The 18,647-nt window shown below is 42.8% G+C and overlaps 1 protein-coding gene across 4 annotated transcripts in view; it reads left to right on the top strand.

Annotated features, from left to right (window-relative positions):
* Positions 1-18,647, top strand: part of LOC118367075 (electrogenic aspartate/glutamate antiporter SLC25A12, mitochondrial-like) — a 21,500-nt gene continuing 2,853 nt past the window's right edge. Inside the window, exons 1-17 of one of the 4 annotated variants that reach the window (XM_035750081.2) lie at positions 1-162; positions 638-746; positions 1,288-1,341; positions 3,475-3,617; positions 4,285-4,400; positions 5,772-5,911; positions 8,586-8,732; positions 8,810-8,948; positions 9,362-9,455; positions 9,999-10,083; positions 11,340-11,424; positions 12,514-12,672; positions 13,570-13,622; positions 13,836-13,916; positions 16,686-16,826; positions 18,052-18,190; positions 18,468-18,626. In XM_035750081.2, coding sequence (XP_035605974.1) covers positions 735-746; positions 1,288-1,341; positions 3,475-3,617; positions 4,285-4,400; positions 5,772-5,911; positions 8,586-8,732; positions 8,810-8,948; positions 9,362-9,455; positions 9,999-10,083; positions 11,340-11,424; positions 12,514-12,672; positions 13,570-13,622; positions 13,836-13,916; positions 16,686-16,826; positions 18,052-18,190; positions 18,468-18,626 — 1,747 coding nt within the window. In that variant the 5' untranslated portion in view covers positions 1-162; positions 638-734. Of the gene's footprint in view, positions 163-637; positions 747-888; positions 1,056-1,287; positions 1,342-3,474; positions 3,618-4,284; positions 4,401-5,771; positions 5,912-8,585; positions 8,733-8,809; positions 8,949-9,361; positions 9,456-9,998; positions 10,084-11,339; positions 11,425-12,513; positions 12,673-13,569; positions 13,623-13,835; positions 13,917-16,685; positions 16,827-18,051; positions 18,191-18,467; positions 18,627-18,647 lie in introns of those variants that run through there. The other 3 variants (XM_035750082.1, XM_035750080.2, XM_035750083.2) reach the window with 3 other exon arrangements.

The following is an 18,647-nucleotide window of genomic DNA, read 5'->3' on the forward strand; positions in this document are numbered from 1 at the left end:
CCCTTGGCGTCGCAGACGCTCGTTGGCGCACGCGAGCAGTGTGGGTGCAATAATTGAATAACATGGATTTCTAAATTTATTTTGCGACGCTCGGGCACGCGACGTGTCTGGTCTGGTCAGCATGTTAGTCAAAGTGACGTCACACCCAGCATGGCAGTCAAGGTGACTCTGCCAATATTTCTTATCAGAAATTAGTATTACCTGTATTTAAGTTGTTTATTTCTATTGGATGAGATCTTAAGCTTATTGATGCGGAAGCATATATGGAGAGAGAATTGAGTTATGTTTACCTTGTTACAACGTGTCGTTTACTGATCTAATGGAAGTTATTCAGCTACTTTAATAGTATAACAAGTTTATTGCTGTGAAGGTCGAGTAGCCGGTTCAGTATTGATAATGGCAAAGGTGACTGTTGCTGCTGGCAGGGCTGATATTCAACTGTAGACTACGAGTTCTGTGTTATTGCTTTTTCAAAAATCGAAACTTCAGAGACAAGCAACCGATTACCCTCTGCAGTAATGATTGTATTATATTGTAGCCAATGCAGAGTCGTTGCGTCCTATGTCATTTTCATACTCTCATTGTATTACCAGATTCATAAGGGTTTGGCTTTGATGACTCCAACTGTATGTTTTAGGTCATCTTCAAAAGTGTCTGTCATGCTGTTATCCCAGAATCAAAGGCTACAGTAGCCAAGCGCCTGCGCTGCTAGTCAACGTGACGTCACACCCAGCATGGCTGTCAAGGTGACTCTGCCAATATTTCCTATCAGAAATGAATATTACCTGTATTTAAGTTGTTTATTTATTTTGGATGAGGACTTAAGCTTATTGATGCGGAAGCATATATTATTTACTTTTTTTAAACGAACAGAATGGTCCTCTTTCAGCATCTTTCCGTGGGCACGTCGGCCTTGGAGAGCGAATTGAGTAATGGTTTCGTTGTTACAGATTTTCGTTTACTGATCTAATGGAAGCTGTTCAGCTACTTTAATAGTATAACACGTTTATTGCTGTGAAGGTCGAGTAGCCGGTTCAGTAATGATAATGGCAAAGGTGACTGTTGCTGCTGGCAGGGCTGATATTCAACTGTAGACTACGAGTTCTGTGTTATTGCTTTTTCAAACATCGAAACTTAAGAGACAAGCAACCGATTACTCTCTGCAGTAATGATAGTATTACATTGTAGCCAATGCAGAGTCGTTGCGTCCTATGTCATTCTCAAACTCTCATTGCATTGCCAGATTCATCAGGGTTTAGCTTTGATGACTCCAACTGTATTTTTTAGGTAGAAACAACCGCAAGAGGCGATTCCAATGCACTAAGGACTATATTTCTGAAGGTAAGACTGTCATTCACAAGTGGATCTTTAACCCAATATTGCTATGGCACTAAAAACACAATTCTTTACATTATTTTAGTCTGAATGCAGCAGTTCAACTCGTATTATTATCTACCCTGCCTTCATTTACATATCTACCTTAGATACCTTGTACTGTACCTCTGCAGATTGATCTGGTACTCCTTGTATATAGTTTCATTCTTGTATATTTGATTTTATTCCTCTTTTGTTACAATTTAATTTGTATTATTATTTTTAACTCTGCGTTTTTGGGAAGGGCTCATGAGCAAGCATTTCACAGTACATTTTACACCAGTTGTATTTGGTGCGTGGGACAAATAACATTTGATTGAATTTTGATTTGAGAACAGCATGTAACTTTACATTGGTTGTCGTCAATGGTATAAGGTTATATAACCTTGATTGTATGGCAAAGCTACAGTTAAACAAATATGATTTTATTGCCAGCAGGCCAGCAGTCTCTCTCTCTACACACACACACACAGGGAGAGATACACTGAGTGTGTTGTGTCTACTGTTGAATACTAAAGGTCATACAAATGCTTGTACTAATTCTGAATTGCCTTCACAGAGGAATTTGTCCTTCCCAGACTTCTTTTAGGCTGTGACATTGGCTAGGATTTTCAGATGTCTGGGTGAATCAGTTGTTTTTGCTATAAATTTGGACCATGCATTCTTGTGCTTTACAAAGTCACACACAGTACCAAGTTGAAGGGTGTAAGGCCATTGATTAGAGGAAAATGTGCCTCTAGCAACAGATAGCGCCAAGGAGGGACTTATTATTTTGACCTTGTACTATTTTAGGATCTTCTTCTTTCTTCATACAACACTGCACTGATTTTATCTTGAACGCACAGCAATTTATATTAGGCATAGCTGTTCTAATACACACATGCAATAATTAGTCATAAACATATAGTTAATTAATGGATGAATGGGCCATTTTGTCCAACCTGCCTAATCTTATCAAGAAGCACTTGAGGCTTACTGTGACGTTGAGTTGATGCCAAATTATGGAGTGAAGAAATGGGTTAATAAATTGCTTGGAATTAATACTTTCACTTAAAATATTAACGAAAGAGTGTGCAGTGAGATGTGGTCTGAAATGCATTCTTTGTGAAGGTCTCTTGCTCGCTCTCTCTCGGTCTCTCTCTCTCTCTCTCTCCTTGGCTGTACACCCAGACCCTGGCCTTTATGCTGCCAGTTCATGCAGTGTTCCAGCTTGTAACCCAACCCTGACTCTGAAACTGACCTTTTGTTTCTTTAAGCCTAGATGAAAGGTAGCAACACCAGTGCATGGGTTGCATGTTTTGCAGCATAGCAGAAACAAAACAATGCTGTTCCTTTTTTCTTTCTAAGTAGTGCACATGGATTAATTGAGAAATATATTTTTCAGATGACTTGGCAGTCCCTTGCATTGCCACAGCTAAAGCCCTAATGTCACATATCATTATATACGCTGCTATAGTACTTATCTGTTACATTATACTTAAACATCCCATATTGTATATTAAATATAGTATACTGCACTGCACTTATCTGCATACATTGTGAGAATTAACATGATAGTGGTTTGGGAAGCTTTGTTGCCTTGATGGTTTCCTACACTATACTACAGCTTGTGCTGGCTTATTGTGGGTTAAACCACAAATCTCCCAGATTTTTCTGAATAAGGTATTATAAAGCTTGAAAGTGTTTTGAAAGCAAATTTGAAGTCCGTTTACTCACTGCAACAACTCAAAGAAATTAATAGAATACGATGAATTGCAAAAACAAGATTGTTTTGAACTCTGATATTTTTGCCTAGCTTTGATGCGATGTCTGAAAAGTACATGATGGGATTAATATAAATCACTCTAAGCATAATTACGGAGACAAAATGCATTGCTTTGACAGACACTGCATCAGGTTGTCTGAACAAATCATTTATTGTCATAAGTTAAAAAAAAAAATGTCTGATAGCTGGTGGGGGAACAGTGATGCAATACAAAGACGGGCTGTTTTGGGAAAGGGACTTCAAGGAGGGAGTTTTTTATGAGTATAAGTTTGTATATTGAGTTTCTGAGCATTTATATTTAACACTAACCTGTATTTTTTTTGTCTCCCCTTCAGTATGCCAGTGTGGTTGAGAATGGGGTGCGTTACATGTCCCCCAGGGACTTTGTGCAGAACTTCCTGGGTCTGCACAACCAGCCCGACCACAACCGCAAGACTGTGCAGCTGATCGCTGGAGTAGCCGACACCAGCAAGGATGGGTAAGTCTGCTCCCACTACGGGTGAGGTGGATGACCGTTACTAATAGGAACCTTGCTATAGAAGGACTTAAACAAGAGGTCCTTCAAGACATCATACAGCGAAAATGGAATTGAGATTTTTTGTGAGGGGAAAAAAAGGATCATAACATTTCCACTAGTTCAGTTCCACTACCCACATGGATCCCAAAGTAACCCATGTTAATACACACAATGGGGTTCACAATGTTACATGTATTGGCGTCGTGAAGACAAATCCGTAGCAAGGAGAAGTTAGGTTAATGATTGGTCACAAGGTTGTTCACAGATTGCCTGAATAGCCATCTTTATCAGTTGTTTAACACCCATGTTTGTTTGATTGAATATCCACCTGATAAGATAAGCGGACATATTATTTGCATAATGCCGAAGACTCGAGAAAGCATCTTGTTGAAATAGCACTAAACAGCACGTTCCTATCCACATTATACTGTAGACTGTAGAGCATGTTATAAATATGGGCAAAGTACAATTTTATACTTGAACTTTACTTGAACGTTCATGTAAATGAATCTGGTAGGCTACAGTTATTGGTGTGCTCAAGTGAAAATTTGAGTTGCTGATGTTCTTTGGGCTTTGTAGGGACATGTCCTTTTTTTCAGATAGTACTCTTTCTTTCTTGTCCGAACAGACTGATCTCTTTCCAGGAGTTTCTGGCCTTTGAATCGATTCTGTGTGTCCCGGATGCCCTTTTCATAGTTGCCTTTCAGTTGTTTGACAAGACTGGCACAGGGGACATCTCATTTGGTATGTACATGGGGATGCCCCGTGACCTGGTGTCTGCTTCATGTCATAACCATGTCATAGGTAATGGGGACAGCATCATTAGAGCTTTTACCTTAGGGCAATGACCACACACTTTCCCATTGTGCAAGATCTCTATGCAAGAAGTGGATAACACAAGATTACTATATCTTATTTATAACCTAGGACCTTAGGTAAAAAAAAGTGCTACATAGCTGTTTCAGTGTAGAAAATGAATGTAGGTCTCATGTTACTCCTAGTGCTCAATATGTATTCCGTTTGTGCACTAGTGTGTCTCTCTATACTGGACTTCTGGAGACTGCAGAGTAGTATAGGGTCTGTCAGTCAGCTGCTTCTATTCTAGAGGTCTCTTCTAAGATAAGAATTGTCTCAGCTCTGAGCGAGCTGTGGATAATACCACATCATAACAAGTCCCATCTGACAGGGGGAGAGATGAATCCAGTTTGTCACAAAAACAGGGAAAAAAGAGCTGTTGCAATGCTCATTGTGCACACATTGTGCAGCGTGGGCCCCCATGAAGGCGATAGAAAATGGAAGGCAGTGCTCAGACACAGAATGACCTAGATCTGCTTAGAACTCACACAATATGAAGGCACTGGGATTGTCAGCTAGGCCATATTCCTTCTCTGTGCATATCAGGTTCCCAGAAATGAGATAGGGCCATACAGTGGGGTCTGAAATGATTGGCACCATTAATAAAGATAAGCATGAAATAAATAATTAAAATACTGAGCTATATTGGATGCTCAAGAAATTGTGGAAATTTTATTATTTTATACTAATACAATTGCTGAGAGAAAGTGGATCTTCCAGCAAGGCAAAAACCGCAAGCACACATCAAAATCCACAAAGAAATGGTTAATTGACCACAAAATCAACCTTTTGCAATGGCCATCTCGGTCTCCGGACATGAAACCCATTGAAAACCTGTGGTTGGAATTGAAGAGGGCATTCCATAAGCACAGACGAAGGACATCAATGATCTGTAAAAATTCTGTATGGAGGAATGGTCTAACATCCCTCCCAATGTGTTCTCCAACTCATAAAACATTTTAGAAAATATATTGAAAGTTATTTAAAACAGGGGTGTCAATACTTTTGACCTCTACCTTTTTGAGAGAAAAAAATACATACTTTTGAAACAAAATCTATTATTCAGAATATAATAAAATTATATAATTTCACATTTGTTTTGGCATACAATATACAGTAGCTCACTTTTCATTGAATTGATAAGGTCATTTTTGCATATCTTTAACAAGGGTGTCAGTCATTTCAAACCCCACTGTATATTGTATGGTTGTTTTGTTTTTTCAATCTCTTGATGTTACTCATTCATCTCTCATTTGGCAGCCAATGTGCGAGACATCTTCAGCCAGACCACAGTGCACCACCACATCCCCTTCAACTGGGACTGTGAGTTTATCAGGCTCCACTTTGGCAGTGACAGAAAGAAGAATCTCAGCTATCTGGAGTTCACCCAGTTTCTGCAGGTACAGTATACAGTAGACATTACTAGACACCTTATGAACCGTACAAATACAGTGCATTCGGGAAAGTATTCAGACCCCTTCCCCTTTTCTGCATGTTGTTACATTACAGCCTTATTCTAAAATTGATTAAATACATTTTTCCCTCATCAATCTACACACAATACCCCATAATGACAAAGCGAAAACAGGTCTTTAGACATTTTTGCAAATGTATGTAAAAATAAAAACAGAAACCTTATTTAGTATTCAGCATTCAGACCCTTTGCTATGAGACTCGAAATTGAGCTCAGGTGCAGAGGTGTCACTACAGACCCTGGTTTGATTCCAGGCTGTATCACAACCGGCCGTGATTGGGGGTCCCATAGGGCGCCACACAATTGGCCCAGAGTCAACCGGGTTAGGGTTTGGCCTGTGTAGGCCAACATTGTAAACAAGAATTTGTTCTTAACTGACTTGCCTAGTTAATAAATAACATAAAATAAATAGATTGGCCAGATGGAAGCCACTCCTCAGTAAAAGGCACATGACAGTCCGCTTGGAGTTTGCCAAAAGGGACCTAAAGAACTCTCAGACTATGAGAAACAAGATTCTCTTGTCTGATGAAACTAAGATTGAACTCTTCGGCCTGAATGCCAAGCGTCACTTCTGGAGGAAACCTGGCACCATCCCTACAGTGAAGCATGGAGGTGGCAGCATCATGCTCTGGGGATGTTTTTCAGAGGCAGAGACTTGGAGACCAGTAGGGATCGAGGGAAAAATGAACGGAGCAAAGTACAGAGAGATTCTTGATGAAAATCTGCTTCAGAGCACTCAGGACCTCAGACTAGGGAGAAGGTTCAACTTCAAACAGGACAACGACCCTAATCACATAGCCAAGACAACGCAGGAGTGGCTTCGGGACAAGTCTCTGAATGTCCTTGAGTGGCCCAGCCAGAGTCCGGACTTGAACCAGATCGAACATCTCTAGAGAGACCTGAAAATAGCTGTGCAGCGACGCTCCCCGTCCAACCTGACAGAGCTTGAGAGGATCTGCAGAGAAGAATGGGAGAAACTCCCCAAATATATGTATGCCAAGCTCGTAGCGTCATACCCAAGAAGACTCGAGTCTGTAATCACTGCCAAAGGTGCTTCAATAAAGTACTGAGTAAAGTGTCTGAATACTTATGTAAATGTGATATTTCTGTTTTTTAATTTGTAATAAATTTGCAAAAATGTAGAAAAACCTGTTTTTGCTTTGTCGTTATGGGGTATTGTGTGTAGATTGATGAGGGGAAAAAACAATTTAATCAATTTTAGAATTAGATTGTAACATAACAAAATGTGGAAACAGTCAAAGGGTCTGAATAATTTACAAATGTTTTTTTTAATCACTTGCATGCAGGAAGTTATTTTTCTATCATGGTTTAGATCAGGGCTGTCCAATGTCGGTCCTGGACTGCCGAAACACTTCTGGTTTTAATCCTCTCTTTCTATTAAGGGACTTATTCAGACCTGGGACACCAGGTGAGTGCAATTAACTACCAGGTAGAATCAAAAAACAGAAGTGTTTCGAGCACTCCAGGACCGGAATTGAACATTTCTGGTTTAGATAGACATGGGCCGATTATAATAGCATAACAGATACACAATTATGTAATGTATTAAAGCTGCAACACATATGTAATCACAGAAACAGCGAGGGCCATGAAGCCAGTAGTATGGCTGTGGACGTAGCTTGTTTGGAATGATGGGGTTTGTGGGTTTATATGCAGCTGGGTGGTCTGGGACTTGGAAGGGCTTGGCTGTAGTTCCACTACTCTACTGTGTGTAAACCCTCATAGCAGTTTGCGGTGGATCATGGTTGACTAACGGTTCCCACTTGCGCGTCAAGGATTCCTGTGTGCGACCCTTTTCATTCAAAACAACATTTGCTTTAGCTGTTATTTCACTACTGATGTTTTGCAATATTGTTTCCTGCTAATAGATTATTGAATGTGATTCAGCTAAATCTAACATAGTCATAAACAAAACTGCTGAAAGTTTAGTTTTTTGTTTGTTGTTATTGCAGAATATGTCCTGCCACCTTTTGGAGGTTCCATAGTTCTCAAAATTCTCTAACCGGAATTTAAAAAAACATCACTATTTGTAGCATATGTGCTGCAATAGCCCTCAATAGTGCAGCAGCACCCTAGTACAGTACCTGGATTTGGGTACCAAAGTATTCCCCAACTCTTACAAGATGTGGAATAAAAGTATACCGTATAAAATGTTACCATTGTCATGATGGGCTGTACTCTGCTATGGCCTGATGAGTTATGTAGATGAGAGGGATCTGCTGGTAGTATGTGATCAGCTTTGACAGCAGTGCTGACCCTGGGTCAGTGGTACCCCTGCTTCCCCTCTGATTGCATGGCTGTCCTATTGAATCATCCCCGTGCTCCTCCGGACACACCTGCCTGCTCTCCTGCACAGACTTGAGATCCGACTTCAGGGGGACATGGTTTTCATCAAGACTCCTGAGAGACAGCTGTGATTACAAGAGCCAGGGTCTAACACTATCTCATCTGATGCTTCCACATGTGCCAAGCAGTGTCCGACATCATCAATATTCCCCCAATGTTCCATTTCATCCCTGGTAATTTGACTTGTCTTTTGTCACAAGAGCCTGCTCTTTCTATCTTTCCTTTCATTGTAGGAGCTGCAGTTGGAGCATGCTCGCCAAGCCTTTGCCCAGAAGGATAAGAGCAAGAGCGGTACCATCTCTGCCATGGACTTCAGCGACATCATGGCCACCATCCGCCACCACGTGCTCACCCCCTTTGTGGAGGAGAACCTGGTCTCAGTGAGTTAGAGACAGCTATGGTCTCCCATGAGATGATTGTACGATGAGACCTCAGTGTCTGTTCCTCTCCCCTTTAGGCCGCTGGAGGCAGCACCTCCCACATGGTGAGCTTCTCCTACTTCAATGCCTTCAACGCCCTCCTTAACAACATGGAGCTGATCCGCAAGGTCTACAGCACACTAGCCGGACCATACAAGGATACCCTCGTCACCAAAGGTAGCCTAGTCTTGCTCAAGTCAGGAAATGTGATTTCAAACATGAACTGAGGCTGTACAGTACCGTCATGGGAGTTTCACCTCTCTTGGCAGAATGGTGTCAGGGAACACAAGAACATGTTATCCTAGCTCTAAGTAAATAAGGTAAATGTACACTGTAATATTCTGTTTTATTAGTTTAGTCTGTTCCCTTAGATCTGTGGAATGAATAGTTGACCTGTTCTGATGGTGATTTGTTACCTGTATTATAGGAGTTTACCCTTTCACCTTTAGACTGTACTGCTGATGTGGTTGGTTATCCTTGCAGCAGGCCTACCCACCCACTGTATCTCTAAATATTTAGTCTTAATAAGTGACCCCCTGTCTGGTTTTTCTTACATAACATTCCTCCCTCTGCTCCGTATTGTACCACAGAGGAGTTTGTTAGTGCTGCCAACAAGTTTGGTCAGATCAATCCAATGGAAATTGACATCCTGTACCAGCTCTCCGGCCTTTACGCTCATTCTGGGTAAGGTTCAAACTCTCTCCAGTCTCAGTGACTCATCACCGCTGCGTTGTGCTTTTTACTCACAACCATACAACGTGGCATTTGCGCTGCCAAGTATTGAATTACTGTCCTCCACATTAATTCAAAATATCTAACACATTAATCAGAAAAAGCTATTTTCAATAAATCTGTGAATGGAATAAAAAAAGTTTGAATTTATTTCTAATAAATATAGCTATAAGTTATTACCTATTCAGTTTAGCAATAGTGGCTCTACTGGTTGATGTGCAAAATAAATCTAAGCATGCAGACTTTATGATGCCAGCAGGGAATATCTGTGTCTCACTGGCATTAAGAGAGCTTCATTTACTGCTTGAGTTGTGGGCATGTATCCAGCTTTTTTTGTCTGTTGTGTATACAAACTCATATTAAACCAGCAACATCCTCAAGTTATATGGCCATAAAATGTCTGTGGAAAATCGTGCATCAACTCCGTGTGAGGGATGCTATGCTGTGTTTGCTACTCCTGGCGTAACATTGTGATTCTCCCCTGCTGTTCTGAAGAAAGCTCAACTTGGCGGACATCGAGAGGATAGCACCGTTGGAGGAAGGCGCACTCCCATACCACCTGGCTGAGATCCAAAGACAGGTACCCTGCCTGAATGACTGTCCACACGGCGCTTACCTGCTGCCTTTTATTTGCTGCAGCCCTTCTGTTCCCCCACCATGCTTTCTCATTAAAGAGCAACGAAAGGGAGTGTTCAATGATGGAATTAGCAGAGTGCTGATGTTTTCTCTTTCTTTGTGAATGTGCATTACACCACCTAGGATAAAAGTCCCCCCCCCCACCAATTACAGGTACAAAAGACGAATGGATTGTTGCGATGTTCCCTTTTTCTAAAAGCCTGTCCCATTTTATTCAGTGTAGACATATACATCAGACGCAATCATACACCTGGGAATCTAATAGGATGCTTTTATCAGGGTGGCTTTCCATGAGTCTGCTGGTGTATGAAGCCTCTGGCTAGGTCTGTTTAGAGTAGGAGGCTAGGAGCATGGTGAGTGTGCTGGCGAGAGGTGGCTCTGGGAGGGAGGAGGAGGAAATAGTTCCTGTCTTTCCAGACGACACAGCTCTGTAAATCGGACTGTGGTCAGGCCCAGGTCCACTCAATGTTCCGGGACTTTTGCTCGGAGGTCTGGAATGTGATTTTGGGAAAAGGGAAAGACACGAACATGTTGGCGTTCTCTGGTCCGCCATTTGTGGAAGTAGGGTAATTGCTTAAACCTTTTGATCAAGGCCTCGATCTCATTAGCATGCTGCCTTCAGTGAAAGCAGCTGGGTAGGAGGAAGGGCCTGGTCTGGGAGATGTTGCTCACTGCCCCAAGGAGGGCAGACACACTCCAACTGTTACTCAGCCAATGTAATAATTCATGTGGATGCTTATCTCTACATGGGAAAGGCTTGTGGGACTAATCTGTTACACGGCACCACAGAGAAAACAAAGGGGCTCCACTTTCAAGATCATGAACCAAACCAGAGATGGAGACAGATAATGCAAAATCATGCTTAGTTGATTTTTTTTTTTTAAGGAAAACCCTTAGCTTCCAGCCTCTGCCTAGCTCCATCATAATCAATGGATAGCCCTGGAGAGTTCTCCTACACAGCCATTTACTGTATCCGTAGCCAGAGTGTCTATGTCGGTGACATACAATACTGGCTTATGAATAAGACTTATACCACGACGAGATGTCTACATTCCATAGCTTTCCTCCACTGTTGAGTGGTCCATAACGTTTTTCTTTCCACAATGTATCTGGTTCACTACAGTTTAATAGAAGTCGATTCTTTCCTGGTGTTCTGATCCCCCGTCTTTCTCCACATCGGTGTCTTTTCTCCCTCCACAGCAAGCTCATGGGGATCCTCATCGGTCCGTCTTGCTCCAGGCTGCAGAGTCTGCTTACAGGTTCGGTCTGGGCGCACTCGCTGGAGGTGAGTGACATGTCTGCGACGGAGACCTGGGCCCACTGAGGGGTAACCCAAGCCGGTCAGACTGGCGCACTGAGGCCCTGGGGCCGGTCTGCCCATTGTGCTGCTGTGCCACTGGTGGCTCCAGGCTGTCTTTGGAGCCGGAGCTTTGGAATGACACAAATCTTCCGGAACCGCACTGGAATCTCTGTCTAATTACACTGGGAGGAACTAATATAACAGCCATTGAGATGTTCGTGCGTGAAACCAACATGCAACATTCTAAGAGCCTACTGTCTCAGTGGGTCTTTGATCTAGCAGCTCAGGAGGGTGATCAGTTCTGAATGATCAATGGACAGTTGAGGGTCAGAAGTCTTGTGAAGCATTGTGAAGACGGCGGCTCTCCATGGCGATAATGAGACCTTTCTCACCCTCTCTTGCTGACGAAGGGTGAGAGAGCTCTCTGCATGCTTGAGAGCCCGAGTCATTACAGGGCCTTTGATGTCAGAGACAAGACATGACAAGCCGCTGTGGCTAAGAGCTGCATTTAGGGCAACCTGCTGCATGGCTGCCTCCTCAGACAGTAGACACCCTCTACACTACGGCTCTCCTGCAAACTCCTAAATAGTCACTACTCTGTCTGGGCCTAATGACTGTTTTTAACTTCTTTATATGCCCACATCTCACTATTTATCACTGAAGCAAAACACTAAAACACCAATCTTTAAATATACCCCACCTAAAAACGATCGGCTAAATAGTTAAAATAATGATAAAGATATTTGCTGTGTCTGAATATATGAAAATCATAGGATATTATCACCAACAAGAGTATGTTGATGGTGTGAATGCAGGATGTTGATGGTGTGAATGCAGGATGTTGATGGTGTGAATGCAGGATGTTGATGGTGTGAATGCAGGATGTTGATGGTGTGAATGCAGGATGTTGATGGTGTGAATGCAGTATGTTGATGGTGTGAATGCAGGATGTTGATGGTGTGAATGCAGTATGTTGATGGTGTGAATGCAGGATGTTGATGGTGTGAATGCAGGATGTTGATGGTGTGAATGCAGGATGTTGATGGTGTGTTGATTGACATGTGTGATTTGCAGCCACGGGTGCGACAGCTGTGTACCCCATTGACCTGGTGAAGACCCGTATGCAGAACCAGCGCTCCACCAGCTCCTTCGTAGGAGAGCTCATGTACAAGAATAGCTTTGACTGTGCCAAGAAAGTGCTCCGATATGAGGGATTCTTTGGATTCTACAGAGGTATAAACTAAAGCCTGGTGAATGTCCTTCTATTATGTAATGCTAGATACTGTCATCTGGTCCGGCGGCAAATGGTGGCAAAACACATTTTTGTGCCAGTATCATCATCAATATGTTTTGCATAATAACAGAATCATTTGACTGTTCTAAATTGACCAAGTCTATGGAAGGTCACATTGTCATTACTTAGCTAGTTCAAAACATCCCCCAGAGGTAAAAGAACTCCTGTTGTAGTGTCAGATCTATGTTTTCCAGTGTGGTGATAACGCTGCTGAAGGCTTGTGATATATATATATATATATAAAAAACACTGCCACAGTGAGGGCTATCAGATGAAGGAAGTCAAGACTGCCATCTACTGCTGCATCTGCCACTGCAGCTCTTTGTTTATCCTCTCTGCTTGGCTCTCCCCCTCCCTCTTTATCTTTCCACGCTGATGAGAGGGGTGATTGACTGAGAGACAGACACGGTTGGCTGTTTTCTGGCTGCATACCACAAGCAGTCACTCAGCAGCTCCTTCTGAAGTTTATCTGGCTCGCTGAAGGACGGACGGTGAAACAGTATGGTGGTTATCAGCGCTATAGCACTGCCCCCCCCCCACCACCAGGGCCACACAGCTCTCTCTGTTCCACCAGACTGGGATCAGGCCACAACAATGTTGAGCCCATACAACTGCCAGTTTCATATTTGAGCTTTTTGTCCATTTCAATGGGAGCCATTGTCGTTTGGTTCATCAGATGTAGCAGTCGTATCTGTAAATATTTATGGGTTTATTTTATCCGGACAAGAATCATGCCGATTTCATTGTTGTAACTGGCAATGGAAGTATTCATTTCCAGTCGGTGTGTCTTCCTCTGTCAGGTCATCTAAATGGTCTCCATGAATACTGTTTTGCAGGTCTCGTACCACAGCTTATCGGTGTTGCCCCAGAGAAAGCTATCAAACTCACGGCAAGTCATTACAAACCCGCAGAGTGCCTTCATGTTTATTGCACAATAAGGAAAGGTTGTACCATTTGTATGTTAAATATGAATACAGTCTCACAGAAAAGACAATGTCTTCCAAAATCCAAGGCGTGACTAGATGCACTCATTGTCATTCTCTTTGAGCATTTCTTTCTCTAAAGGTATGCGTTGTGCTTGCCTCATTCTCTTTTCTCACAGATGAATGACTTTGTAAGAGACAAATTCACCACAGAGGATAACACCATTCCCCTGTTTGCAGAAGTCCTGGCTGGTGCCACTGTAAGTATTGGTGTGAGGATGTCTTCGTAGACAGTCTGTCTCTACAGAGGGCTGAAAAGGCGTGTGCTTCATGCAAAGCAAAAGCGTTGGCAGCTGCTACATTGACTCGTTTAAATCTAATTGATCTCGATGTGGGGGAACTGAAACAAGATTTTTGTTGAAACTAAAACATGATTTAAGATTTTCTCTTTCAGTTTATGAACATTTGGCATCTCATGGGTGTAAATTGTGGATTCCAGATATTGAGCTAAAGGGGGAACATTTTTTGTGGTTTTCCAACCCCTTCAACTTTAAGGTTTAGTTTAATTATTTCTGACTGATCTGGATCTACAATTATAAGCTTTTCATCTTCAATTTGAATTACAGACATTGAATTATTGTATATGAATTTAAGCTCGAATTCAAGTTTCCTGCCGGTGTATTGACATCCTAAATAAGTGGCGGAGCTTGATAAAAAGGTGCTCTTGGGTCTCTGAACTCTCTAATTGGGCACAATTTGAGAAATTATGTCTGTGAATGGACTATTTTTTTACCTCAGCGTGGTAATTTGGCACGCTGTAACGTTTGGTGAGTGCATTGGTGGATTAAAGCCTGTAATTCCATCACCCTACCTCTGCTAAATGGGTCTAAGTGAAACGAAACAGACAGGGCAGGGAAGAGAGCCTGCAGGTTGCCTACGGAGGGCAGGGTCTTCAGGGTTGTGACCCCTGTCAGCCTGTAATTGGAGGAAGAAGGCCTGGAGGGCCCTGGATGGAGCTGGCTTTACCTCACTGTGATTGAGTTTGACAGGACTGCACATACCTGAGGCCTGATCTGCCATAGGCACCACAGTTCCATACACCATACATGTACAACAACAAGCATAGTCACAGGCGGTATTAGATAGAATGCCCGCCTGTAGGGAAAACAACCTGTTTTAGGTTATCCCATTGGTTCACAGCAAAAACTTGACCCTTTTCAAATGCAATTTTCTTGTCGGCTTGTTTTAAGTCAATTACAAAACTACATCTAAGAAAGGTGCGTGTCTAAAACGTACTTTTCAACATTGCCTGCTCCAGAGGGTTCTCACTATTTAGAAAAACGTAATATTGTAGGGCTTCAGGACGGTGCTAGCAGCCACGTGAGTGACAGTGCTAGCTAGCTATCGACTGGAACTTAAGCTAGCCAAGAACAACAACTTAAAAAAAAGAACTATTCAGCTACAAGTAGTGAGTGGAGTTACAAATGGACAGTAGTAAACAAGTTAAATGTCTTATCTGTGATCAAATGTTTTCCACACATACTGTAGCTACGTGTAACCTACTTGGACACCGGGTCCTCACATTTCCCATGCCGAATAGCCTGAAGCCACAGGGCTCTTCTTGCAGGCTCTATTTCCCTACGTGGGAGCATTGCGATTCATAAGTGAGGATTTTTGACCCGGTTACGTGTACATTGAACAACACAGCAGCTTTTCTGCATTATTTTTTACATTTTATTTGTATAACAAGAAACGAAGTAGACTTTTACAATGGGGGGTGAATGGGAAATAATTTGGTTTTCCACAATGTGTGGGTGTGGTCGAGGGAAATTCCTTTTTATGACGTGATTATCCACTCGGGAGTATAGCATGCCATCTAGAATTTTAGATTACGGTAACCTAGTTCTGGTGAAGGACTCCACCCAGCAATATTGTCGTATATAATATACTATGTATATATTTTTATGCTAGATTCTTCCCATAGTATCAATTTCTTGCACATCAGATGAACGTGGTCTTGTGTAAAGTGGTTTCACATTGTAGAAGGCAAATGTTTTACTAGTTTGTGTTGATGGACTGTAATGTTATCCCTCCTGACTGTGAATAAGTGGAAAAGATAAAGGAGATAGGGACAGAGGGATGAATGCATAAATCTTCAGAGTAGCGGATCTTCCCCTTCCACTTTGAAAATGACTAAATGTGCCTGAGCTTTTTTTAGGACAGCGCTCGGATGTTTACAGATAGGACCCCTGCCCTCTATGTCACCAGCAGGCATCCAGGGGCCTGATTCGATTTGGGGAGGGTGATAAATGTGCCAGAGTCAGAGTGGCTGCACCCTGGGGCGTCCCTGCCAGGGCCCTGAGCAGAGCAGTGTGATTCAACGCTCTCCCCTGGGAGTGGGGTGAATTGGGGAAGTGTGCGGGGCGAGGCTGGGCTGGGCCACTCACCCCTCCACAGGAGGTGCCCGGGGGAGAGGGAAGGGGCAGAGGGCTGTTGCCGGGGTCAGGGCCTTCCAGCCATAAGCAAGGCTTCTCCTCGCACCCTGCCTGTTCCTCCCTGACCCCACTGTTTCCTCCCTCAATGCCTGCTTGTTTCTCCTGCTCTCATCAAGGCCACTTTCTGACAGCTTGACATCAGTACTTGAAAAGAGTGTCTTTTGTGTTTGAGTTTACCAAGCTAATTTGAAAATGCTTATTGGGGTGAAATGCTTAGACATTATCATCCTCACCACAGGCTGACCCCTGAGATGTTGTAAAACCTATTAACCCCTTCCTAATCATGGGACACAAGTAAAAACAAAACATGTACGATTGTCTTGATTTACTTACTGTAAGTGATTACATTTGTTTTTCATTATAATTATAGATTTTGTTTGTGCGACAAAGTACTACAGAAAGAAAGACAAAAAATAGTGTATAAAATTGGTTATGCAGATTGAGACCTACGATTTTATCACGCTTCAGTTACGGATGCACTGTGACATGTACCATTTGTTTCTTCTCACTCTCAACCTGAGTTGTGTTCTGCAGGCTGGAGGATCCCAGGTGATCTTCACCAACCCTCTGGAGATAGTCAAGATCCGTCTCCAGGTGGCCGGAGAGATCACCACGGCCCGCAGGGTCGGTGCCCTGACCGTGGTCAGGGACCTGGGCCTCTTTGGCCTCTACAAAGTGGGTAAACCCCTCTACATCAGCAGCTTCACTTACCACATCACCTCTTAAAACCTCTGTTATAGCCTAAGTTAATAACCCCTGCATGATGTCACCTGCAAGGTGACGTAGTTTATGTGGTAGTTTATGTTGTAGTTTAACAGTTTATGTTGCAGGGGTGTTGAACAATAAATACTGTATGACTGTGTATCAATGCTGATATTACATAAGACACCTTTGCAATATTAGAGTTCTGATGAGCAGGCGCAGTCTGCAGTATGATGACTAGCTAGATTCCCTACTGATTGTTACAATCATATTATTTATTTCCAAAACAGTGTTTAACATGCAGAGAGACCACAGCTGCCAACAACCAACAGTAAATTATGCTTAGCTACTGCTCCTTTCCAAGTTCTAGTCGGTTTACTTACATCTCAAGTAATGTGTTCATGGTTCATATTTTAATGAGTAGCAGACAATGTGGAGCTTGTTAAAAGTGACTGACTTCCTCCCTGTGGATGGGCCCAGTAGACCATGGGTCCATGTTAATGTAGTCTCTGTGTGTGTGTGTGTGTGTGTCTGAGAGACTGTGTGCTGGGCTGGGAGGGAGGGAGTTCTCTGGGGGCCCCGGGGGAACCATGGGGGGAGCAGCGCTGCCTGAGGGCCTTCTGGCTCCTGCTGTGATCAACCGCACCGCCAGGTTCCTCTGTGGGTTGGCTGAGGCTCACAGCCTGCCAACAATAATCCACTGGAGCTCCCAGGCCAGATGATCCCAAAGCCACAGCGGCCGCCTCAACCACTGCCCTACCTTCTCCACCATCAGGGTCAATCATATTTTGGAAGATATTCAGTACATTACAATATTCAGTACAGTAGTCCAAATCTGGACTAATGAGACCAGATGTCTATACCACTTAACTCATTTGTAGTTGATGATTCCAAATAAACCTGTGCAATATTCTATACAGTATTTCTAGTATAGAATATATTTTTTAAAGCACTCGGTAAGCATTATCCTAAGCAAATATCTTACAGAAATTCAGGCAGGTCCAAATGCATTTTACATTTCATGTACTGTACATTTCATGTGTAACTGTGTTGTTGTATGTGTCGAACTGCTTTGCTTTATCTTGGCAAGGTCACAGTTGCAAATGAGAACTTGTTCTAAAACTAGCCTACCTGGTTAAATAAAGGTGAAATATTTTGGGTTATATAAAATAAATCCTTTTGTGTTTGTGTGTCCTAGGGAGCGAAAGCCTGCTTTCTGCGTGACATCCCGTTCTCTGCCATCTACTTCCCTGTGTACGCCCACACCAAGGCTGAGTTTGCAGACGAACAGGGCAGAATTGGACCTTTGCAGCTGCTCACTGCTGGTGCCATAGCAGGTAGCTAGCACTAACAACCATTGCTGCAAACCTCACCATCTCAACCTATAGACATAGTATAGTATACTAGAGGCCTGAATAAATGCTTCAATCAATTGAATGTTTTATCATATATATTCTATATATGATAAAAAACATATGTACAGTAAACGACTGGACATTCTATTCCTTTTCTATTTTAAACCTGGCGTTGTACTACTCTGCTTGCCATCAGTGGTGATACTATTCCTGCATAGTGAGAATGACTCATTATGTGTGTTGTGCAACACCTCCTAAGGTATACCTGCTGCCTCCCTGGTGACCCCTGCTGATGTCATCAAGACCAGGCTCCAGGTGGCGGCCCGCGCAGGCCAGACCACATACAACGGAGTCATAGACTGCTTCAGGAAGATCATTGCTGAGGAGGGCTTCAGGGCCCTGTGGAAAGGAGCAGGAGGTAAAAGCACACACATGCGTG

The sequence above is a fragment of the Oncorhynchus keta genome, chromosome 34 (genome assembly GCF_023373465.1).
Source record: "Oncorhynchus keta strain PuntledgeMale-10-30-2019 chromosome 34, Oket_V2, whole genome shotgun sequence".
Taxonomy (NCBI): domain Eukaryota; kingdom Metazoa; phylum Chordata; class Actinopteri; order Salmoniformes; family Salmonidae; genus Oncorhynchus; species Oncorhynchus keta.